Source organism: Eupeodes corollae, chromosome 3 (assembly GCF_945859685.1).
Source record: "Eupeodes corollae chromosome 3, idEupCoro1.1, whole genome shotgun sequence".
In the NCBI taxonomy this organism is placed as follows: domain Eukaryota; kingdom Metazoa; phylum Arthropoda; class Insecta; order Diptera; family Syrphidae; genus Eupeodes; species Eupeodes corollae.
Window position 1 is genome coordinate 64544354 of NC_079149.1, and position 26071 is coordinate 64570424.

Consider the following 26071-nt stretch of genomic DNA (forward strand, 5'->3'; position numbering starts at 1 on the left):
GGTTCCCAATTCGCCAACTGTAATACAAATTTCTCACACTCACACGTTTATTCATTCGATTCGCCAATGGTAATAGGGGTAGTTAATGAGCTTAACATCCAGTTACAAGGAAATGGGAAATCAATACGTGATTTATTACAAAGCGTGTCCGCTTTTCATCGTTAGCTGGATGTTTTCGAAAAAGATATTGCCAAAAATAATGTATTCATTTCGCAACAATTCTTAAAAATAAAAAGAAAAAATCTCTAAAGAAGAAGATATTGCAGTGTTTACAAACTTTTTATCCGATCTTAAAAGCTGTAAGATTCCAAGATTTTGCTGATATTGGGAAGCTATCTCAATTCCTTCGATTGCCTTACAAAATCACTGCAGTAGCAGAATGGACTGTAGTGGTTGCGAATTTATCTTTCAAAAGCTTCATTACAATTGAAATTAAATTACCTTGAAGAAGATATTTCATTGCAAATGTTTAAAACTGCATCCTTTGAAGAAATATTAACTTAGCTACTATGTTTGGCTCGGCATATATAAGCGAATCGTTTTCTCAAAAATGAATATTTTGAAGAACAAATAACGTTCGAGATTATCAGACGATCACCTTACTGACACTCTTCGCATTTGCTGCTCCCCAAGTGAACCAAACTATTAAAAAAACTGACTCAAGACCATCGTTGTAATTTTTCTCATTAAATTTCTTACTTTTACAGTTACTTAAAAGAAGCAAAATAAAAACTACAAAACTTTTTTAGTTTTTTTTTCTGGACTTCGATTAAAATGTTTTGAACCGTATCTGGACCCCACTTTAAACTACTTGCCGACCCCTGGTCTAAACACTAAAGAAATCTAAAATAAACGACAAAATATTTTAAAAGAAGCCAAAACAAAAATATATAATATTCAGTAAATTTCAAATAACTGCTTGGAACTTCAATTGACAAAAGTTAAAACGCGTTCACTTGTCTTATCCATCTGCGCATCTATTAAGTTTCTATATTTGTCTAATCTGCAACTTGGAATCTTTCTTTTTGACAACAAAAATATAAAACAATCTAATGGTTAATGGTTAGGGATTTTTTTTTTATTTTCTGATGTTAACAAAATGTATATAATGTAACATATCCAAGTATCAACTTTATTGTACAAAATATAAAACGTAACAACATATCAGTAATTAGTGATGTGACATGTGAGTCAACAGATAGAGAGAACAAATTACAATTAATTTAGTCTAGTAGTGAGATTTTTTTTAGTTTTTTTCTATTAACCTAATTTAAGAATTTAATTTTGAAATCATGTTTTTGCTAGTTTTAATTTCTAAATAAGAAAAATGTCTTTTCTAGCTTCATTGCATTAACTGGAGATTTTTGATTTTCAATTTTTTAAAAGTTTTTTTTTCATATATTGTCATAAAAGTGTGCTGTTTGCAATTTTCGTGTTAAGAAGCCGTATTTGACTGGTATTTTATCGAAAGCATGAAATGTCCTTACAACAGACTAGCAATAATTTAGATTATCTAAATTTTAATTGAATATACTAATAAAAACAATCAACTGTTGTTTTCACTAACAAATATTTCTATAGCATTTGCCGTATTAGATTGCGGCTTGTCTGTACTAATCGCATTCTTGTTCTTTCTTCTCGCTTCCAAAAACTGCTTCCGTTGAGCTTCACGCTTCAGTGCAGCAGCTGATGCTGATGAATTTACCGCTCCATTGTTTCCGTTTTGCAGTTTGGGGCCGTTAAGTGCAGTCTTTTGTTTAGGACCTGTCGATTTCGAAACTTTACATGATTTCACTGGGAAAATCGTTGTCTGTTTCTCTTCTATGGGTTTCTATTTAAAGAGAAATAAAAACAAATTTGCATATAAATGACAGATTCTACATTTTAAACAATTAAATTAAAAATGTCTCACCAACTTCCAGTCGTTTTCTTTGAGTTCTTCAATCTCTTTGAATATTGTGTCTATGTGCGCCACTTGGAGATATACCATGTCCCAAAATCCTTCCAAGTCTTCTATAGTCGTAGGAAATGCATCCTCTGGTGATCGGTTCATGTGGTTGTGGCATAAACCTATTCAAATAAAGAAGTTTTATACAAATTCATTCATTTAATTTTTAAGATGTTATTACCTTCAAATTGTTTCATTTTTTGTGAGACCAAGAGACGTGCTTTACCAGACGCCGATCTTAGTAGTCCAAACACTTCTTCTGAAACATCTTCATTTTCCTGAAATATACTCTTATTATTAATCAATTACTTTATGTTGAAAACATATAACTTTATACATTTAAAGAGCAAAGATACTTTTCCGCTCGATGAGCCAGCTCCAACAATCGGTTTTGCTCCAATTTTAGAATTTCTAGAAAATAATTTCCATCTTTCTCTTCCGTTTGTTTGGGTCGCTCCAAAACACCATTGTTAAACTTATCTACGGTTGATATTAGTGATTCGGCTGACGTTTCTGTGGAGCTCTTATTTTCGCTTTCCCCTTCATTGTTATGCAGTTCTGTGTAGTTCGAATTGTTTTCACTAATAGGGCAGATGTTATTTGAATTGGCATTATTTAATTTGATATATGCACGTTTGGGTGAAATAGAAGGCAACTGTGCCCTAAATTCTTGACTTAAATGCCTCAAAACTGGAAGATCAATTGTGTTATTCACCGAATGATCTGTCACGTCCGTAGCTGTTGGGATAGTGGTAACAATCACTTCATTTGTCGGTTTATTGCATTGGTTGAAATATCTACTCTTGGAAAGCTGTTGGTATTTTCTACAGAATTCGGATTGTGTATTTGATGATCGCTCGTTCAGAATTATGTTATTGGAATTTTTTGATTTGACTTTCTTTGGACTGTAGAAGACTTGAGCTAAAGCCCCGGGCCCATAAAGCCTTTCTACTCGTTGCTGTATAAAGCTCTGTTGTGGTGAATACTGTGCATCGACGACATCTGATATATTAACTGTGTCGTTACTTCCAATGCTGTCATTTAAATACTGATTTGATGTCATAGTTAGTTTGCAATTTGGTGAGGTTTTAATAGAAGAAACAAAAACCGGTGGTGCCAGTGAGTTATTCTTTTTGCAATGCTGAATACTGTTTGTTGAAGGTCTTATCGGGGATACTTCTCTGGATTTGTTTATGTCTTGCCTGATTTTGGAATCATATGTTGTCAAATTGGAATACCCATTGACGCAGCAAGCGAGATTCAAATAACTGGGTTTTTTGCTGGGGCTAGTAGCTGGATTTTCAGTGGGTGTAACAATAGTATGAATTTGGCCAGAAAAAGGATCAAGATAAGTGGTTGTGTTTTGTGATAATTGACAGCGTTCTTTAATTTTTGCAGTAAATTCTCTGGTTATGTCTTTTGCAGATAATGGTGTAGCGAAATTCAAACTTCCGCTGGTATCTAAAATAAACAAAAATAAAGCTTATATTATAAAACACATGTTATTTAAGTTATCTATGTAAATATTTCTTCTTTGAAAAAATACAACCTGCCACACAATATTAATCAAAGCAAAACATTTGATTCAACATTAAGAACAAAACTTGAGACCTGATATTTGTACAGGAATATTTAGTTTAATTGTAATTCCGAATAACTTTTATTTGGATTCCGATGATAAGAGTTAAAACTGCCGATGTCAGTTTGCCTGTGGTATGTTGTATAGCTTTTAAAGAATTGCAATTAACACTCGTACCATTTTAGTGAGATTAGCGTGCTGTCGTATGTGGTTCAGTGTAAAGTTTGTTTAAGAGTTTATCGTTTATTTATAGCAAATTGGTGAAAATATTCAAAGTTAACACACAAAATGTACTTACTTTTATTTTGTTTCCAATATAAAATTAAAGATTTTGGTATTTTCAACAGAAAATTACACAACTTACAATTATTCAAAGTTTGATACACCAATTTTTGAATTAATTACGTTGGGATAAATAAGGGCCTCAAATAAACTAAATTTCGTTCACATTTTTATATTCAGAAAATTATATAAGAATTAACGACCTAAAATCTTGAAAAATATAATTTAAACTGTCTTAAGCTGTTCTGAAAGGGCTAGTTTTTTTGAACTAGTTTTATAGTAGAACTAAATTGAAAGGAGTTTCAAGCTTCAATTTTTGTTTTAAATTTGATTAAGATGACAATTAAATAACAAGTGTTTGAAAAACAAAATTTTAATCAAGTTTCTTTTGAAACTGAAATGAACCCCTTTTAGGCCAATTTATGCCGTTAAACTAGTTTCAAAGAAACTCGGTAATATTGTAGTTAAAGTTTTTACATCAAATAATTAGAACGATGTTTTTATTAGACAACAAAATTGATCATATTTAGATCACGTTTCAAAAAAGACATAGACATAATAATACAGTGTCTGACAATCTCAAAATTAATAAAATGTTCAATTAAAAACTTTTCGACATAGAAACCTTTCTCGATGGTTTTAACGTCAAAATCCCAGCAAAGGACATCATTGCATTAGCCAATAAAAAAAGAGGTAAGAAACAAACACGAAAATATATCAAAACACCAAATCACAAAAGCATCAGACTTCAGTTTTGATAAAATGAAAATGCTAGAAGCTTACAGTATTGAAAAATAATAGAAAAAAGTGTCGTCATAATTTTCGATACACAAGTGATGATAAAACTGAGACAAACTACTTGGAATTTAATGCTTCGAAAACCCAAACCCTGTCTTGTATCGTTAAAGCGAGATATACCCCCCTCGCCATTATCCATAGATGGCACTTGCATCCAGGAGACTGAACATCTCGATATTCTCGGTATGAGTATCACCAACCAGCTTTTGTGGAACGATCACATACGCGATGTCGCCAAAAAAGCCGCAAGATGTTTGGGTTTTCTAAGGCGATGCAAGAAGTTTTTCTCCCCCTCTAATTAGGCTATTATCTACAAGACTTATATACCTCCAAAGCTTGATTATAACTCCGTTATCTGGGCTGGTGCTCCTGCAACTTACTTAAGCCTCTTAGACAGTATTGAACTTAGAGCATTTAGATTGATTGGTGATATTACCATCATAAGATCATTTACGTCGTAATACTCGCGCTTCTAGGAATGCCCATCAGTATAATTCGGTTGTACCGTCAAGTATTGAGATTCGTATTTTATCCGTACTACACGAATGTGGGCACTTATTATAAAAAAATCTTCCCGATAGAAGTCCATTTAAAGTGTCATTTTTTTAACCAAGAAACACATAATACAAAGTCTTCCCTTTGAAAACAAAGACACTGTTCTTATTGGAATAACGTGTTGTGGTCGGATGAAACGAAGATCAATTTGTTAACTTTCGATTAGAAAGCCAAAAAACAAGAAGTTTAACTCAAAATACACAAAGAAAACAGTGAAACACAGTGTTCGGAATATAATGATTTGAGAATACTTTTCAGCATATATATTTTGGTTTGAAGATAAGATGTGTGTTGTGGAGTATGTCGACATCGTAAATTCTGTTATGCTTACATTAACTGAAAAGGAGGTGCCAATCAAATGGGAGTTCATTCAGAATAATGACGGCAAGGTCAATGTTTGGCGTAGGCCCAATGAAGAGCTCAAAGAAAAAAATTTAAGGGCAACCGTTAAGCATTGTGGTGGGTCGGTCATGGTTTGGGGTTGTATGGCAGCATCAGGAGTTGGAAACCTGCATTTTGTTAATGGCATAATGGACCAACATATGTATCTCAACATTCTTAAACTGAATTTACATGCTAGTACCGATAGACTTGGTATAAGAGATGGTTTCCAATTTTACCAAGATAACGATCCCAAGCACAAAGCTTACAAAGTGCGTTCGTGGCTGCTTTACAACTGTCCAAAAGTGATTGAGACACCTCCGCAATCACCAGACATTAACGTAATTGAAAATTTATGGAGTTATTTGGAAGACCGGGTAAAATTGCATCATATTTCTAATAAAAATGATCTCAAGGTGCTGCTGGAGGAATGGAACAAAATACCACCCTCTTACTGTGAAAAATTGGTTCGATCTTTGCCAAACAGGTTAAAAGCTGTTAAGGACAGTAAGGGTCTTCCAACAAAATATTAACTCATTTTTGTTTGCCTTTTTTGTTTACTTAAATGCACTTGTACGAGTTTAACTTTGACGTGAATTTTCAATTTTTTTAATAAATGTTAACTTTGTTGCATTAGTTTTTTTTAATTTAAATTGAATACTTACAGATAACATAGATGTGTTGAAAAAAATAAATATGATTGCTACAAACTTGGTTACCAATACTCTCATATGCGGAGACGAAGACTTGACGCAACAGTGATACACATATACAGTGGTGGACAAAAAATTATCACACTTGAAGAAGATAAGAAATATCGTTATTTTACTTGTATATGTTTTGTTCTAAACAACTTTAAGTTTTATGTAGTCATTAAAAACTAAAAACTGATACTTTAAATAAATAAAATTGTTTGCTTTTGAGATAACTGCATAAGTTTGTAATTCAAACTATTTTTAGCTGGACATAAATTTATCACATTTTAGTCCCAATACATTTTTTAATCCGTTTAGTTGAACAAAATTGCACTTTTCGAGGTAATCTGGTATTTGGTAATATCAAATTATTACAAATCAAAATGTACTTAAATAGTCATGGCAAAAGGACAATGGTGCTCAGAAGATACTTGAAAAATAATTTTGCAGATGAAAGACAAGGGAAGTACAGTTTCTGACAAAAAAGGAAGACCACACTAAAAGAAGACAAAGTAACTTATCGTTTGTCAGCCAAGGATCCGTTTCAGAGCTCCATTGCCATCCGCAACGAACTGAAAGAAAATTATAATGTCAACATAATATGTTATATAATCAAGGACACTAAGAATCCGATTAAATAATAAATATATACGTGATTGCGTTGCCCAGCGAAAGCGAAAAAAGTTCTTTGGAGCGAGAGACCTGTAGACTGTTTGGAAGAATTCTGCAACTTTATTTATCAACTGATATATTTATTACAGGCAAAAGTTAAATAACATACGCAGTAACCTTGAAAAATAGAAAGCATTATTAGATACAAAAAGCATTAAACTCATATTCCATCAGCTAAAAACTAGTATGGCAGTGTCCAGTGAAGACAGTTATGTCTATTATGCTTGATTAGGTAACATTGCCAGCAAAATTAGTTTCTTACATAAGTCAGCGCAATATTGTGGAATGGGAGAGAACATGATTTTTTTAAATCAACAAAATCAAAAATTAATTTTGAGTTGAACTTTCCAAGAAAAACGATGGCCAACATAAGTTTTGTGTATTACAATCGATAACGGCTCTTGTCCTGTATCATCTTAAGCCAGTTGCATCGAGCGCCTGAGTGCATCTGTATCGCAAATTCTTAAATTTATTTATTCAATAGTTATAGAGTTTACCAAACGAAGTTATTATGAAACCAAAAATTGAGCTCTTCACCGACAGAAAATGAAACAACAAGTCAATATTTTACGAAGTAAATTATCAGATTTTAGGTGTTGGACAATTTTCTTCTTCGGGTATCTCTAAAAAAACATGAGAATCAATAAAAAATATTGTACAAAGTTTTCGTTGTTGTTTTGCAAAGGACGAAATACAAAGAAGCAAACAGAAATCACTCTTTTTTGGCATCTTGTCAAATGATAACTCTCATACAAACATTATGTAGGTGTATCACACAAAGGGTGTTAGTTTTCAAGAAAAAATAAAATACATATACATACATAACTTATGTTATGGACAAGAATTTAGCTTTTTTTATCAAGATAAATATAAACCTTAGGGCCGAATGTTAACAACAACTCGCCGAATATTCTATTTCAAGGCATCAAACGTTTCGGGATTATCTGTGAGTACAAAAAACTTCACATAACCCCACAAAAAATAGTCCAGCGGTGTTAAATCCAACGAGCTTGTGGCCACCCCACAGTCCCATAAGCCGAGATAATGCACTCACTAAAAAGTCCTTCAATAAATTGATTATTTCGTTGGTTGTTAGAACCGAACCATTATTTTGGTAATAAATTTGCAGGTTCAGACGACATAAGGGACTTGAAAGTAAGGCAAGTTTCTACTATCTGATTGCCCAACTGCCTAAAATTGACTTCCAATTAAGACAAATTTGTTGGAAAGGTGGCTGGAAAGTTAGTTAAGAAAAACCTCCCTAACTATCAAGTGAATATTACTTACGTGAAAATGACACTTGATAATAATATTTTTTCATTCAACTGAGGCTGAACTTTATTACTCTATTCATTTTTCGCACAATTCCGTTTAATATTTTATGAAAAAGGATTCCTTGTCAAATTAGAAAAAAAAGTAAGTAATAATTCTTTTCAGCTTTCCTGAAGAATATTTTTCAGACAATAATGTTTTTGGTAGTTTTTTACGATGAACTAAAGGTAAAGTAAAGTTCCGAGTTTGCAATTTATGACACTTGAAAAAATAACTCGTTGCTTTGGTCGAAACTTGCGTTGAAGGAATTCAATTCACTGCAAATGAAGCCCCTTATGTAGCTTGAACCTGCCAATTATCGAACAGTAAAATTTAACTGAGCATAAATTAAGTGACAGCGGTCAAAAAGACTAACTCCGAAAAAATTATTGCCAGATTGAAAACCAGTCGTCTAAAAAAAGCACCCGTTAGAATGGTTAGAATTACAATATACTGTACTGTGCAAAACTTTTGAAACTAGTGGCCAATTCTGTTTTCGTCTCGTTTTGATAACGGTTAATCTGATTTATTTTGAGGTTGGTAAGTTGATACGTGTAGCTGGATTTGTTTAGTTAGTTTTAGGCGTGACTTTGATCGATAAAACGGTTTTAAGATAAATTCTTTTTAAATTAAAACAAACAAAATTTTGCTTTAAAAATGGCGGAAAAAATATAAAAAATAATATCCAGACATTTGAGTGCTTTCAAAAAAGGGTATCACAAAAAGAAATTTACTTAGGTTACCTATTCACCCATCAACTATCAGACGCCGCACACTGCAGGCCGGATTCCGGTCATTTATTTAAAAAAATGTGAAAGCTCGTTTGACTTTATCAAAAACTCCCCAAAAATGGGAAACGGTCTTATTTTCTGACGAATCAAAGCTCAATATGCACGGATTGGGTGGAAAACAATGTCAGGAGGCCAAGAGGTGACAAACTAAATCCAAAATACACTAAAGGAACGCTTAAACATAGACGTGGTTCAATTTTGGCCTTGGGGCACTTCTTTGGCCAAGGAATCGGGGAAATTCGACAAGTGGAGGGCATAATGAAGCCTGAAGACTATGTAGACTTCCTTTGTAACACCATGCTGCCTTATGCTTATTTGGAAATGGACGTTCCAACACGACAATGATCTCAAAGTCGAAGTTGACCACAAAGTGGATTGCAGACAACAAAATTGAGGTTTTACCATGGCCAGTCCAATCCCCAGACCTAGACCCAATAATGATCCTGTGAGAAATTGTGAAGAGAAGAGTTTGGAACTACATTTTTAAGCACAAAAGTGACCTCTTCGCTCAAATTCAGAGGCAGTGTAATGACATTCCAAAAACGCTTATTAATAACCCTTTACCATCAATGCCCAGAAGATATACAGCCGTTATAAAAAATAAAGGGTATGCAATTATATACTACATACATTACATTTCATACTACTCAGCACATTTATGTATAGAGTAGAGAACACAGCACCTTGAGCGATTAGACTATGTAAGGACAAATAAATAATAACATTTCCTTACTTCGAAGTAAGAAAATAGTTTGAAATTTAGTTGTAAGATCTAAGTTGCAATTGTTTTGCACAGCAATTTTACCAACTATGCAAGTATTTAGTTATTTATATTTTGTTTAAGTGAAGAGACAATTATAACGAAATATCAAAAGAGTTTAGAAAACTAAAGAAAGAATTTTACTGTTTGATTTTCTAAACAATTTTTTTTGTTTAAGAAAAATGTTGGAGGTTCTAGTTGCAAATGTTTTGCACAGTACTGTAAGTGGGGAAATTAAAGCTAGGGCACTGCTTCTTGCGAGATATTGACAAATCTTCCTACTGTAAATCTTGTTATGAAAAAATGCAAATGTAACACTCCTTCATGCAAGATTGCGCCACCAAACGTTTGTGAGTTCTTTTTATTGATTCTTTTGAAGTAAGAAATTTTCGAATTAAGTTTTCTGTAAATGAATGGGCATCCATCTGAAATCTTCGTCACGGTGACATAAGAAAAAGTTATCGAACTTCTCGGTTTCACTTCATTCTTGTATGTAATGTTAGTTAGTAATTCAATTCTTTTATTTTATTTTAATTGCACATATTAATAAATTATTTTGGGTCTACAATATTCAGTTAGGTATAATTTACTATGGGAATATTACAATAAAACAAAAAACGTCGAACATTTATCACACACAAGACAACAAACAAATTTAATACCTAGGTATTTTAAATTACAAACAAGTACCTGAGACATCTGAGGAATCTGCATCAACATCAAGTGAACAGCTTCCAATAGAGTCCACGCTGCGATCCATGTTAAGAAATTTTTTATCCACAACAGTTATTCAATGTAACGTGTGGTTGGGTAGGTAGGTAGGTAAGTGGTTATGTACTCTTTTTAAAACTTTATGTTGACATTCAAAAAAGGAGACTTTCTTGGTCTATAAGGAAAAATGGTATTTGATATAAAATAAAATTGATTTTGTTGTTTTCACCACGTTTAAGTTTTTTTTTTTAATATCTATTAAAAACGATTAGCAACAACAACAAACTTTATTAATACCAATGACTAGGTAAGAAATTAATATATTCAACAGTGTGTTCAGTGCTTTAATTTGGATTTGATTTGGATAAGTGTGAAACATGCAAGAAACTCGTGGAATCATGTTTACACCAACAAAACTACTAAGGGGCTTAAGTATATACAAATTACTGCTAATTAGGAAGGTAATATACTTTTAAACAATTATAAATCTCATTTGGGTATATGATGGGCGTTTAAATATGTACACTTTTTCATTTTACATATATTACACAAAGGGAAACAAGACAACAAAACCTGAATAATTATGGTTGGTGATAGCGACTTTGGATGCAATTTGGAGCAATTGAGCGTTATGAAAAAAACCAAATAAAAATAAAACAGATCTGAATAATTCATAATTATGCCCAATCAGCAGTGACGGCATTTGGGAATTGTGAGCTTGGACTTACCAGTTATAGTGAAAAAAAGTTGATTACAAATTTGTAATAAGAATAACAAAGAATTTTTCTACTAATTGGGTTCTTCCTTCTCTCGTTCTGCTTCTGCTTTTGCTCTGCATATAAATCGCAACTGACATACGAAAAAATTTGTTCACTTTCTTTCTAGATTTTGTTATTAAAGTTTATATATTTTAAGCACGAATGGCGGTTCAATTGTTAAATTTTCAATAAATAAAAAAAGATTATGTATAAATTACGATATAATATGTGAAATTGTAATTAAAAATCTTCATAACAAAATTCCGAGATTCTGAGTCTTTCACAAAAGTTTCAACTTGTCGAGTATCGACTATTGAGATGGAGATGGTTGGCCTGGGAGATGGGAGTGAGAGTGAGAGCTGAAGCAGGTCCCGTCGATTTTCGATAACATGACAATAAGTTATTCATCGAATAGAGATGTGTTTTGAATGGTAAACATTTATTTAACTAAACTAAATTTTTCCGGAACAAATTTTGTATTCAATACAACATACACACAGTTCACTTAAAATTGTAAAGTATTCAAATAGCAAAGAGGAAAACAAATGGCTCCAAATAGTATTTTCGAAAATAACGTTTGAAGAAGCAGGTGGTGTGAAAAATACGATCAACAGCTTTTTGTCCCTGCATATTAAAAATTTGTGTAGACATCAAAATTGCAAAGATACAAATTGTATTTTTCAAGACCTTCCGTCTTTTAGTCTTTAACCCAGAAACTTAAGATACGATTTAATACTACATTGGTTTATATGAGAGGAGACAAATTGTAGTCATTTAAGTTGCTGGCAACTTTTAGTTAATGTGAGTTGCATGAGGAATTTAGTGGCTGGCAACTTTGAGCTAGTTTTACCTACTTAGGGATTAACTTAATTTAAAAAGTATACGCAAGAAAGCGGAATCCACCTATAAAAACGAAAACAAATGTAATGAAGAGATATCCCTAATCTTTAAAGAAAGATGTGAAGTTCTCAACCTATATGGAAGTCCTTATAATTGTAGTTTCAACCAATTCTGCATTGTGCAACTTAAAATCAAAAGAAGATTTCCTACACTTCATTGGTATATGTCCAATATTAAAAACTCAAAGGTGAAACTTTTTCCAGAAAAATATTGTTACTTTACAAGAGACTATAAACATTCTTAACGAGCATGATTGGAAAACATTAATACCCAATTTCATAAACAACTTTTAAACATTTAACAAGATTTTAAACTGTAAAATGGGATATTTTGGTTTCACCAAGCGCTTTTAAAGTAAATAAGCTTTTAAATCCCTTTTTAAACTAAATGCCCGTTTTTGTCTCATTAAATTTTAAAAGTGTCATTAAAAAATGAAAATGACAGGTTGACAGCTGATGTTTTACTTCGTAAAATGTTTATTCTCAATATTTTTAGATACGGAACGAATAGGTTAACCAATTCAGCATTGCATTACTATTAATAATATTATTTTTATGATTTTAATTTTTAATTCGAATATTAGATTCGTCATCTTCATCTGACGAAGAAGAACATCATATATAGTTATACGCCACCGTATACGTGGCGTTTGTTTTTGATTTGTTTACTCTGTTGTATTTTGAGATTCTTGTCATTTATTTCAACATATAATGCTTTGTCATTTTTTCTCACACAATTCGCTTAATAGAAAGAAAAATGAGGTTTTCTTTTTATAGGATTGTGAGGAGAACTCTATTTTAACAAAAATATCACTGAAATTTCCCATTTTTAGCTTGGTGAAACTGAACAAATTTAAAGGCCTGATAAAATTTAAAAAGCTTTTAGATAAAGGTGCTTTTAGTGTTTGTTTATGAAATCGAAAATAACAGTCTTATTTAAAAACGCTGTATAGAGCCTAAATAAAGTTATGTAATCTCTATAATGCCTCTAAACACAAAAATGCTATTTATAAAACTTATACAAGGTTGCATAGTCCCATAATAAACTAAACTCGTTTTGAGGTTGAATATAGCCTGCATAAGGAAATTATTTTTATTATTATTTCGTAAATGTCATTTTGATTTCTCTCCTCTCTTTTTGAAATTAAAATAAAAACAATAATGCCTCTCCAATTTAGCTCGTGAGCCGAAGAAGAAACGAAGAATTTAAAATAAATATAGATTTTCGAAAGAGAATATCATAAAAATAATTGGAATTATTTTGTATATTTTAGTTGTTATGACAACAAGCTGATTTTATAGACATTTTGGTACTTTTTTTTATATAAGCATTGTATAACTAAAATTTATAGCAGAATTTTTTATAAATAGGATTTTTCGCAACGTTACATAGAGCCTACATAAATCCTTATTCACTGTATAACTATTCATCTGTTTAGCGAATTCTATTAAATAAGACTGTAAGTATACTTTTAAAAGATATTTACAAGGATAGATTGTTATAAATAAATATTTAAATATAAAATATTGGATAAAATTCTTGTAAATTATTGTAAATAAAATGAATTACATACTAACTACTAATGAGAACAAAGATTGTGTTCAGTACTTTAAAGTTGTATGTCATTACCTGTCGAAAAAGGCTACTCACCATAAATATTAGATCTGAGAGACATCTACAACTCGTTGTTTTCATCTTTGTTTGCATATATTGGGGTTTTTGAAAGAGTGAAAGCTAAGACCGTTTTAACTTTTCACTTTAGTTCTATATTGATGAGAGTCAGAAACTACCAGCGTGTTGGTAAAAGACAAAAGATTGAATATATTTAAGCCTTTACCCTCAATAAAATGTATATTTGTCATTGCCAATAAGTTGTCAAAACAGCTGTACCTGTTTCTATGTGGTTTTCATTTTATTTTGTATTGATATGGTTTTAGTATGGAGTGTACATTTTTCGATTGAAAATTGCCTTTGGACACTACTAGATGACATAGTTTTCTAAATTCAACTCAAAAAGAAAAACTAACTAAAAATTCTAAATAAACTTTTTCAGTTGTTTGGTTTCTCTGGGAATACTCCGGGAAACTTGAAGTTGCTTTCAACTATGTTCTTCCTTCACGGGATGCCTGGCCGATTGAAACATAGTCTGGTATCACACAGCGCATATATTTAATGCGCATTAATCGGCTATCACTCGGTGTATCCAACATACGTTGGCTCATTTATCATCTGTGACCAAATTTGGTCATTATTTTATCACTTGGTCAAATAGCCATTTTTTATTCCATTTGGTCATATTTTTCATTCTTTTGACATACTCATTTTGCTAAACAGAAACAACGGTTAAACTCATCTAAGCAACTTTGTGTAAGTAATAACTTTATTAAAAATATAAACTCTTGATCTGAATTGGATATACTGTCGTCTTATATACTTTATTTTTATATTTGGTCATCTTTATTTGGGTTAATCTAATATAATTAAGTTTGTAAGGGATTTTGTGAGTTTATTTGGAAAATATGTTAAACGAAATGTGATGAATTCATTAATCTGTGTTTTCAAAATTTTTCGGACTTGAATTATGTTGGTAATTTTTACCTATAAGTTGTCATATTTATTTTCAAATTTGGACACAAACCTTTTTTCAGTAGTGGCATACCTATCGTCCCCTTGCATTCACTTTCGTGTCCCATATTGAGGTATAACCTCTACTAAACACGATCATGAAGTGAAGCAAATGCGAAAAAATATGAAGAAAAGGAAAGACAAACATCAAAAACATGCAAGAATAGCTTGTACGTGCATGCCGAGACAGATTTAATTCTATTTCATATTTTCTTTATTCCTTTTTCTTTCGCACTTCATTGATGCAAGGAAAAACATGCGCAAAAACATTAATAATACCGTACATAGATACTTAAACCCATAGAACATATTTTATGTCAATTTTTATGAAAGCTACTTATTCTCGTTAGTTCTTCGACCTGGCAACTTTAATAACAATATGAATCGTATTGATACTTATAAGTAATAAAACATGTATCTTTTTTTTATTTTGCTCACATTTCACGAATGAAATATTTCACAAAAAAATTCTGAGAAATATTTACCTTATCAAATAAGAATTCAAGTTTCTCTTTTGTATTCTAAAAAAAAAATAATATAAATAAATGATACTAGTAGAGACGTGGGGTAATACAAATGATGTGTATGTTTCCTTAGCTGATTTCTGCTTTCATTTTAGAGCCTCGTTTTATTTCTTCATCAGCCTATCTGTCAAATCAAAGTAAATGCAAAAATTACAGTATGTTACGGATATATGATGTGTTTATTGGCATTTACAAAATATTTATTATATGAAGCTAGTTTAAGGAAAGCATTTTGGACTACATAATGTCAGTTATTTTTGTGTTTCTAACAGAGTCAGCTAACACTTAAACAGGTTCTATTTTTAAGATTCCAGAGATTTCCCTATTCTCAGAATTATTTAAAAATGTCTTGTTTTTACTGTTAAAACTTGTAAAAGAATTTATTTGATTTGATTTCTGGAGTATTATCCTTCGCATAGAAATTCAGAGCTAATTTGATTGCTAAATGAGAATAAATAGTGAATTCTATTTATATTTAATTCTCCTGCTTTTCAATATGGTTCAGAAAATTCTCATAAATCTTAAAAATTTAAACCGGAATTTCTATGTTCAAATCAAATTCTTACTGGGTACACGATACACAAAACTCTTTCAACCCATAAGCCCGATATAACCGCCAGTATTAAAAATAAATGTTTTTATTATGACCAATGTTACACAAAAAAAGAGGACTTCCGCCATTTGGCAGATTTACAGTTGTTTTCACAAAAATAGTAGTGCTCTCCAAATAAAACGAAAAGGCCTTCAATATAAACGTTATAATATATTCATTAAACTTCTAATAACAATCTAAAATATTTTGTTCATAATAACAGAAAATAAGTATTATCGATTTTTTACCGTTAGCTTTGTCACAGTAAAAACCATATTTTAAATATATGGCTGTTCATAAAAATAGCAGTGAATGACAAAGTACTGGATCTTTTACGTAAGAAGTAAGAAAAACTGTTATAAGTTATATGAAAGTATACAAATAATGTTAGCTTAAATTAGTTTTTTGTTACATAACCATTGTTTTTTATGAATGCTTCGCATCTACGGGGCAGCAACTCCACTAAAACCTGGCAACTCTCGATTGGTATTACGTTCCACGAATCACCCAATGCTTCCCACAATTCTTTCGAAATCTTGGGTTTTGCTTTATGAACTGCGTTCTTAACATCCCCCCACAAATTTTGGATGGGGTTAAGGTCGGCGGATTGAGCGGGACACTCCATAGCGCATAACTTCTTCTGCCCAAACCAACGTCATTTCCTCTTCAGCATAGCGTAACATAACATCCTCGAGAATTTCCACATAGTCGGTTACTTCCCTTGTACGCCCGATAGGATAAATAGGTTTAACCCCGTAGTGTGAAAAGCAAGCCCATATCATAATTTTTCCTCCACCTTGCTTCACTGTTTTAGATTGCTGCATTTTAGGGTCTTGTCACATATTCCCAACTACCCCTGGACCCAAACAGGACGACTTTGCTTTCATCGCTCCACGGAACATTCCTCCATTTCTCTTTTGCCTTATCTCTATGCGCTTTAACAAACTCTATTCTCTTTGCCACATGTCTTTTCGGCACGAAATGGACTTTGGGATGGTAACTTCGCTTAAAAAAGACGTCTTCGTATTGTGACAGCGTTAAAAGACCATTAAAGTCCATTTTTTATTTTCCTAGAGCCTATGAAAGGGTTCTGTTTTGCTAACTGAACAATTTTTTGTCACTTCTTTCAGTAGTCATCCTTTTTGGGCCTCGCGTTTACGGTTTATTTTGCCATTTTAAGGCGTTACTGACCATTTTTCAAACGCAGTTTTCTAATAAGTTTTCGAATTTCATCGATGCAGTATCTTAACTGTCCCTTTATTTATTTTTGAGCCAATGTTTATTAATTATTTGTATGCTTATATGTTACAAATACTTAACACTTTAAATAGTAAAATATTTACTTGCCGAAAAATAAAACAAAATGAATTTTTAACCTTCTTAATTATAAAATGAAAAGCACTGCTATTTTTATGAACACTCTATATCCAGAGTGTTTGAAATAATGTGTGTTCACCGCGAAAAGTAGAGTATAACTTGAAGCTAAAAGTCTCTAATATGAAAACGAAAGACCGTTAGATGCAAGTAATATATTAATAATTTTTGTAAGAATTTCCGTTATTTGAATAATTGAAAATCTAATAAAATGTGACCAGTACTGCTATTTTTATGAACATAACTGTAGGTCGTTCGCTCAACCAATCATGGTTTCTGTAATTTTGAGAAACATCTGGAAACACCTTCTGAATAAATGCGTCTCTTGATTGCGTTAACTGACAAAAACTTTGTTAATGCCGCCAGTCAACATTTCTATAGAAAATTTGCCATTACCAATGTTAATGAGCTATTTAGATAATGTTTCCAGATTGGTCATTTTGCAACTCGACACGCATATTCTTTCTTAAATGAAGCACTTTGACATGTTTCTACAAATTGGAGGACTTAAGACATGCATTGATTTCATCAGCTGGCGTTGATCATGGAATCACTGGAAATGTTTGACAAAAATCTCCTACTAATAAAATCATTGCACCACCAAATATGATATTATTGCATCGTAGATCTTTTAAGGTTCTGTCTAAAGCCTCCAAAGATTTTTTATGTGCCATCTTACATTCATCCCACGCAATCAATTTAGATTGCTGCAAAACCTTTGCCATTGCAGAGTTCTTCAAAATGTTGCAGGTTGGAGTTTCATTGCTTTGCATATTTAATGGAAATTTTAGTGCTGAATGAGTTCGAAATGGTTCGACTAAGTTTCAGTTAGAAATCATTTGTATGGGAAAAAGAAAAGGGCTTTTTGTATGGTTTTTCGGCAATTGTTGGAATTTTTCTCGCATCCATCCTTGAACTTCAACGAACATTTAAAAAAAAGAATTGGCCAAATTGGTCCAGGCGTTGTTGAGTTATGCGGTAACTAACACATTTTGAGATTCATTTTTATATATAAGAAGATAATTTTATTGGATTGTCTTTATGAAGAGAATGGATCAAAATCAAAGTTTTGCAGTTCTAAGATTTAAATTTACTCCCTACAATTTGTTCAAGTTATGATCTGAACAAACTTTAGCATAGGTAAAATTAACCTAAAATTATTTGAATACCAATTTTACTTGGAATTCTTATTAATCACAAGAAATTTCGAAGTGGCTAGGTATGGTTTTTGCACACTCAAATATAAATCTGCTTTTTAAACGCATCTAAAATTATTGCGTATCACTATTCTAAAGTTAGACAAGTTTTTTTTTGAAATAAGTTTGGGGTTGTTCGCGAAAAAAGAAATTATTGAATAAAGTTGGTTTTAACTTGAATAAAGTTAGTTTCTTCCTAACATTTATTTATAATTTGTCACGTCGAAATAAAAGAAAACGTTGTTTATGTAAATATTCTTCACAGTAGGGGATCAACTTAATTAATATTTCATATTTTTTTTAACAGCTATTACGTTAGTAAAAGAAATACAGGTATTGCTTCCAGTTGCGAAATATATAACAATTAATTTGTGTTGTGAAATGAAAAACAACATTTCAATTGATTACACATGCACTTGAAACCATTTCTTAAGGATGAGTGGGTGGCACTTTACCTCGAAAAGTTAAACGATAAAACAAGTTTCCAACAGACCTTATACGACCCCAAAAGTCTAAGTAAATATGATTATTTTCCACCGCCCATTACATTTTGTAGCAGATATTAATTCAGTTCTTTGCTAAAACGATATCTTTCTAATGAATATACCCAACTGACTTTCAAAAAAGCTCGGCCCTTTTCTCTTTTATTCATCACTTCAAACTTCACTAGTAAATATATAGTAAAATATTTTGACATACTAGGAGAAATACATTTCTGGAAAACCTAAGAATGTCTAACATTACTTTAAAACTTTGTTTATACTCAATCCATTAAAGTGTACTTCCCAATTTCGTTGAAAGTTGTCAGCATTTTCCAATCAGAATACAGATTCAAGATAAGATGCCCATCTTTTAAGTAAGAGAAAGTGACAACTAACAACCTTTTTCAACGACTTTTGATAAAATAAACAAAAGTATTTCCTTAAAAAAGAATTACACCAACTTGTGTTTTGATTTTTTTTTGTTAATTTTATTAAAAAGGAATTAGATACAAACCAAACTAGGAAAACTACTTCTTGCTTGGACCGGTGGTCGCTGCCAAAGCTGCAACTTCATCTTCCTTAGCTTGAATAAGCACAAGTTCCTGCTTCTTGTTAGCAATGCGCTCCTCTCGCCGTCTGCGTGCTTCACGCACTTTCTGTCTGCGGGCCTCAGCTTGGTCTGCCAACATTTTGCTGCGTTGCTTCTCGGCCTTCTTCTTATGGATGTATTCCATAAGGACACGCTTGTTCTTGAAGACATTACCTTTGCACTTCATGTACAAATCATGGTACAAGTGCCGGTCAATTTTTTTGTTGTCACGGTACTTCTTCAGCAATCGACGCAAAACTCGCATCCTCTGCATCCACAGGTATTTTGTTGGCATACGGGCGTTTGCTGTACCCTTGCGTTTACCAAATCCACAATGACGTCCCTTGCGCCTGGCTTCGGTGTTCTTGCGGACACGGTAACGGGAGTGAACTACTACTGGTTTTTTGATGATCAAACCATCCTTGATCAATTTACGGATATTTTGACCTGTAATTAATGAAATGATTGTATAGTTTGAACTTTTCACATTAATTCAAATTACTAATTAATAACTTACGTGAGTTTGTGTTTGCAATCTCATTGATTTCATTAGGATCCAACCAAACCTTCTTCTTGCCACATCGCATTACCGAGGCTGCAAGCCTCTTTTGAAGTTTAAGCGAACTAAAAAATTAACAAAAATATAATAATAAGTAAATGTCACATTAAAAATATATAAATAAACACTGGATATAAGGTTTTTTAGGGAATTTTTAATATTATTTATGCGGAACCGTACCTCATGGTGTTCACTCTTACTCGCAGTTTCTTGAAAAGACAGAATATTTGAGAGGGCGGAAGTAGGAGCCATTTTCGAAATTTATAACTTCGAATTGGGTGTGTTCAACGGGATAAATGAGAATCGACTTCATCCAGCGAGAAGAAATCTTCACTCAGACGCACTGAACTTACACCCCGCTTTCACATGGTATTCCAATCAACATCAACAAGTAGAGTAGAATTAAAAACATTGCTTGCGGCTTTATTGATAGGCAGGTTGCTTACTTATTATTTTTGTTCCAATTCATTCAGTTTATTGACAAAAATCAAACACTTTCAGCTAGGTTCAAGAAATAGAGTAAAACCAAATCGGATAAAACTGACTTAAGGTTCTATATTTCTATCGATTTTATAATTTCGAATGCTTTTTAAATCAGTTTATTAAGTAATAAGCTTTTCACACCAAGTGCAAAACCCGGTTTTAGGGTAATTATCAGTTTTGGCCGAAAACATACATCGAAAATTCAAGTTTTGCCATACATTTTTGGTAAGCAACAAGTTTTATATAAAACCTCTCGAAAACTAGTAGCAATTCAAAGTTGAACTAAACAAACAAAACTTTCGAAACAATCAGCGCTCAAATTATTGTAAACAAAACAGTTGATGGGATGGCTGCTGTCTAAACAAATATTTCACTCGTCGCCACAAATATGTTCGACGCTTTCGTTTACAATCTGGAGAAAGACTTTCCGGTAACTCCGTTCAATCCGATAAGTTCATTTGTGAAGGAGAATAAGTATGAAAGTACATTTTTGGTGAAGGTTAAAGGCCCAACTATAATAGACATAAGCTAGCATATGCGCGCACAAGTAAACGTGCGAATTCAAAGAATCTCAATACGAGTGAACATAATGGAGTCTAGCTCCGTTTCGTTCAATTTTTCTCAGTTTCGTCAACTTAAGCACACTTAAGCCAGAGCGATTACAGTCGCTCGCCGCATAAGTAAAATCTGACATGTAGATACGTGAGCAAAATTACATTATGGCTATGCAGTAATTATGCAGATATGCGAGCAAAATTGCATTATGGCTATCCGCAGTAATTTCACAAACTTAATTGAATTTTCGTTGGGTTTTTGACATAAGTAAAAAATCAAAGGGGTAGTCATGGAGAAATTGCAGGCCATCATAACAGCTTCAGTGATCTCTCTGGATGAGGGTGATTTTGGAAGATTTAGAAGAATTTAAAAAAAAACTGAATCATGAGAGAATACATACCAAACAGAACAACTTCACTGTGAAAAAATTAAGTACTTGGATATTTTCATTTTATGCGCATCCGAGACGGTGGATGGTGATATACTGGGAGTTTTTTGTTCGTATCGAAACGTTTGTAAAACCACTCAATGACGGGATCCCATTCGTTCTTTTGGAGCGCGTATAGATCTTTGCCTAAACTCAACTTGATAAGTACCTTCATAAGGCTAAAGTTTTTATCTTGCATTTTCAGATCCTTTAGTTCATTGCAGAGTATATCGAAAGTTCTGCTGCTCATTCTGAAATGTTTTTCTATTCAATACAAAATTTGACAGTCAGTGGTAAATAAATTTAAATGTCAAATGAAAACGTGTAAATATTCGGTGTAGATGATTTTCGGGTTTTCGAAAACTTGTTGCCGAAAACCCGGTTATTGGTTTAATGTGAAAAGGCTATAAAAGTATAAAATACATAAACGTAAGTCAATAAACAATGCTTTGTAAGCCATAATTTGTGTAGTATATATGTAGATATAAGATTAGCTGAAAAAGACTGGCGTTGCTATCGACCTTAGCACAGCTGAAATGTCTTGGAATGTGTTTCGGTAAAATATTTTTGAGCTCAAAATATTACATACATTTAGCGTGGTGAAATATCGTTTTAAATGTTTTTCTATTTCTTCAAAAACAAATTAAAAGCTGTAACTTCCCACCAATCAAGTCTATTACATTAAATGTATTCACACAACGATTTAAAATAAAGGATAAGTTTACCGATTGATCTATTACACATGTACTGCTAGAAAAATTTTATAGTAATAGATAATCTCAGTTTCTTTAAAAATAAAGATTATTAAGGCAAAGAAACAAGCGATGGTGTTTATAATATTTTGCTACCAAACGTATAAAAGGGCAATCATAGCTTAAGTGGTCGAATCTATTTTTTCTATGGGAATATAAATCAACTAGCAGTCTAATATATACTGGAGGTTATTCATAGAGAGTTACTAAAGTCGTGATTTCTTCAAATTGGATGTTTAATATAAAAATAATATTAAAAAATGTGACAAAACGATATCATTCCAAAAAAATTCTTGTCGCTTTATTCAAATAAATTGAACTATGTTTTTTATATTTTTGTTTTTCTTGGCAGATCACCAAATAACTTTTCAGCTTTTCAATTCACAAACAAAAATCAAATATGACATTTCGCTGTAATAATAACAACTTATACACAGCAATTGCTATGTTTATAATTAAACCAGAGATTAAGCCCTAAACTAAGATTTAAATTTTTAGATTTTAGGCTTTATAAATAGCCGTAACTCTGGACTTGATTAATAAACACTTTGCAAGAGTTAAGCGAATATCTATAAATAAGCCCCATTTGTAAACTAACCATGCGTGGAACAACTTCTGTTTCGTAAAGAAAATGTATTAAAATTGTAAAAAATTAAATAGTTATTAAATAAAAGTGTATTTTAGAACTAATTTTTTATCATTTCATTTTTTTAGTGGAAGCGAAATGTAGAATCCAGTTGTATAGTTTCAACTACATAAGGTTTTTGTTAAAGCTCAGAACAGAGAAATAAAGCACTATTCACATGAGCACGACCAACGACCAACGAATGAACGAATATTCGTCGATTTTGACGTTTCTTTCACATGAGAGTTTTTTTAATTCGTCGCGAATAAAGCCACAGCCGAACACCATTCACCACCGAAACCAAAACAAGAACGATTTTTAAGGTTAAGTTTGCGCGATTATTTTATTCGTTGCGGGTGTGGATGATGTGGAACGCGAATAAAGTTTGACAGTTCGTATCAACTATAATTTTTTCCGCGACGAATAAATTTGTTTTCTTAAATTTATTAATATATTATATTGAAAAGTAAAAGTATGTATCGTAAATCAAATAGAAACTATATTGCCATCGTTTTGTTACGAATTTGTGTGGAAATATGTCCTCAAACGTATATAAACTCACATTTTGTAATTCATTCGTCGTTCGTTAGTCGCGCTCATGTGAATACTACTTAAACTGTCAAAAATATCTGTTTTTCTGTTTTTGCTCAGAGATATCAGATCGCTCTATTTCTGTATCTTTTTTTTAATCAGGTCTAGCTCAGGGCATCCTCTATAAGCTCTGATTTAATTGACTAAGCAAATGGTGCATCAAAATATCATGCATGAAATTAAATAAAAAAGTTCTAGAATTTTTGACAATTATTACATTTCAATTGGATTTCACAAATTTTCGCATTTGAAAATTAAAGTTTATTTAATCAAATTTCTAATAGGGTACATACCGACAAATTAGCTTGTATTTATGTACGCGAGATATACTGAAAGAAAAAAAAACCTATACAAATGTTGACAGTTAATTTCTGCTGAGATAAATATAAGTACGTAGTGCTATCGGGGTGCAACAGGAAATCGGGCATGAAGACTACACGCACACATAGAAACACACTCAGCTGTCAGATGATATCAGTGATGCCGTATCTGCTTTATCATGTGAATAAGTTTATAATTGGACTCTGGACGGGCTCATTTACTTTCTGATTAAAGTAATTTCATATCATATAAAATTATATATCTTAACTTAACCTATTCGTTTCGTACGTAGGAAAGGTTTGCTTTTGCTTTTGCTTTCGCTGGCGCAACAAAAAAAATTGAGTAATGGCTCCTGGATTATCAATACCGCTCAATCGCTATGAACCTGAAAATGTAGGCATTAAAGCTGTCCTAATTGGACCTCCAGGATCTGGCAAGGGAACTCAGGTATGTACCTCAATTATCTTATTCCTCCACGTCCATATTAAACTATACTTTATTGTTGTATAACTAATTGAATTGTGTCCACGATTCAATTTTATTTAGGCTCCACTGCTGAAAGAGAAGTTCTGTGTATGTCACTTATCAACTGGAGACATGCTCAGGGCTGAGATCACCTCAGGCTCAAAGCTAGGAGCTGATCTCAAGAAAGTCATGGACCAAGGCAAACTAGTTTCCGACGAGTTAGTTGTGGATTTGATAGATAACAACCTCGACAAACCAGAATGCAAAAATGGTTTCCTTCTCGACGGTTTTCCACGTACAGCGATACAGGCTAAGAAGGTATATATTTTTGTGTTATTAAATTCCTTGGCTGGATTGTGTTGAGTGCATTTTTCGTGCAGCTTGACGAGTTGCTGGAGAAGAGGAAAACTGAATTGGATGCTGTTGTTGAATTTGCCATCGATGATAGCTTGCTCGTGAGGAGAATTACTGGACGTCTTATTCACACATCAAGTGGACGATCCTACCATGAAGAATTCCATCCACCTAAAGTTCCAATGCGTGACGATGTAAGTATACGATTCGATGAATATGATTTTTTGGAAAAAAAATTACAACAATTCTTCTTTAACAAAAATAGGTTACAGGGGAACCTCTCATCAAGAGGACAGACGACAACGTAGAGGCTTTGAAAAAAAGACTCGAGTCATATCACAAGCAGACTAAGGTACTGATTGATTATTACGCCCAGAAGGGCTTACATTTCAGAGTAGATGCTGCCAAGCAGGCCAGTGATGTGTTTGCCAACATTGATAATATATTTCAACGCCAACGCAGCAAACGCGCTGTTTCGTGATTGCTTTTTAAGACCTTAACATGTATTAAAGAAGAAAAATTATAGTAAATTGTTTTGGTTTTGATATATCTTTCTGTCTGTTGTGTTGTAAAGCTCATAGTCTGATATTTATTGGAATGTCAATCATCTTTGAAGAGAAGAAGTCTTCAATCGCGAAGTAGGCATTACTATCCTTAATTGTATATTTTCGGGACATATTACTTTCTTCTTCTATAAATTTTCATTTGAGTTTGTATGATAAGAACGAAAGCTGCAATTCCCTAATGACAATGTTTATAAGTATAAAAAGATATTTTATGAAGGGTAGCAGATCCAAAGCTGATAAACCACCGGCTTCCCCAAATCACCGAAATCAAGCTTTATTGAGCGAGGTTAGTATTAAGATGGGAACCCTAAACATTACTTTTCATTGTTACTTCCTCTGCCCTTCTGTCTGTTATTATTATTTATGTTGTATGTTCTGATAGCCTAAGTCACTAGGTTGGAGTATCTTTAAGCTTAACATTTATGAAAATCTAATGCAATGTTATTTCTTATGGCATTTTAGTCAACTTTTTGCACGATTCTTATCAGACAGTACCTAAAGGTATTTCAATTTATTTTTGCATGAATGTACATGTAACTGAAGCATTTGGATGAAGAAGGGCGTAAATGACATTTCGAGATAAAAGGACTTAAAGTTTTTTGTTGAGAACTTTTCGTATTCCAATCTAAATAAATTTGAATAAACTAATAAAACATTACATTAGCTTGGTATATTAAAAAAAAAAACAACATTTTTCAGGAAAAGGGCACTTAAATCTTTCTTGCACAAAAAGCTTATAAGTATTTTGAATTTTTAAGAATACAAAAAGAGGTTAAGTAACAAAATTCATTGTTTTTTTTTCTTTTTATTTTGAAAAGTTGTTTTCTGTTCGCATGGTTCCGATAAAGCT

At 32.3% G+C, this 26071-nt stretch overlaps 3 protein-coding genes and 1 long non-coding RNA gene across 4 annotated transcripts; 2 read left to right on the forward strand and 2 right to left on the reverse strand.

The window, feature by feature from the left end:
- Positions 1-1056: 1056 nt before the first annotated feature.
- Positions 1057-11567, reverse strand: LOC129950752 (uncharacterized). Its single transcript, XM_056062674.1, has 6 exons — positions 11212-11567; positions 10463-10658; positions 2286-3409; positions 2130-2226; positions 1913-2070; positions 1057-1831 (listed from the first exon to the last, which is right to left on the reverse strand). Exons 2-6 carry the CDS (start codon positions 10530-10532, stop codon positions 1547-1549), a joined length of 1734 nt encoding a protein of 577 aa, XP_055918649.1. The 5' UTR covers positions 10533-10658; positions 11212-11567; the 3' UTR covers positions 1057-1546.
- LOC129950753 (uncharacterized) lies at positions 10591-11205 on the forward strand. The gene is made up of 3 exons (XR_008782106.1): positions 10591-10673; positions 10756-10944; positions 11038-11205. It is a non-coding gene; the product is annotated as an uncharacterized LOC129950753 (long non-coding RNA).
- A 7828-nt stretch (positions 11568-19395) lies between the features above and the next one.
- Positions 19396-20336, reverse strand: LOC129949526 (60S ribosomal protein L19). Its single transcript, XM_056061045.1, has 3 exons — positions 20263-20336; positions 20041-20147; positions 19396-19970 (listed from the first exon to the last, which is right to left on the reverse strand). The coding sequence occupies exons 1-3, from the start codon at positions 20265-20267 to the stop codon at positions 19462-19464; spliced, it is 621 nt and encodes a 206-aa protein (XP_055917020.1). The 5' UTR covers positions 20268-20336; the 3' UTR covers positions 19396-19461.
- A 3638-nt stretch (positions 20337-23974) lies between these two features.
- LOC129949958 (adenylate kinase) lies at positions 23975-25204 on the forward strand. Its single transcript, XM_056061706.1, has 5 exons — positions 23975-24069; positions 24129-24283; positions 24383-24619; positions 24682-24849; positions 24921-25204. The coding sequence occupies exons 2-5, from the start codon at positions 24182-24184 to the stop codon at positions 25134-25136; spliced, it is 723 nt and encodes a 240-aa protein (XP_055917681.1). The 5' UTR covers positions 23975-24069; positions 24129-24181; the 3' UTR covers positions 25137-25204.
- The last annotated feature ends 867 nt before the right edge of the window (positions 25205-26071 follow it).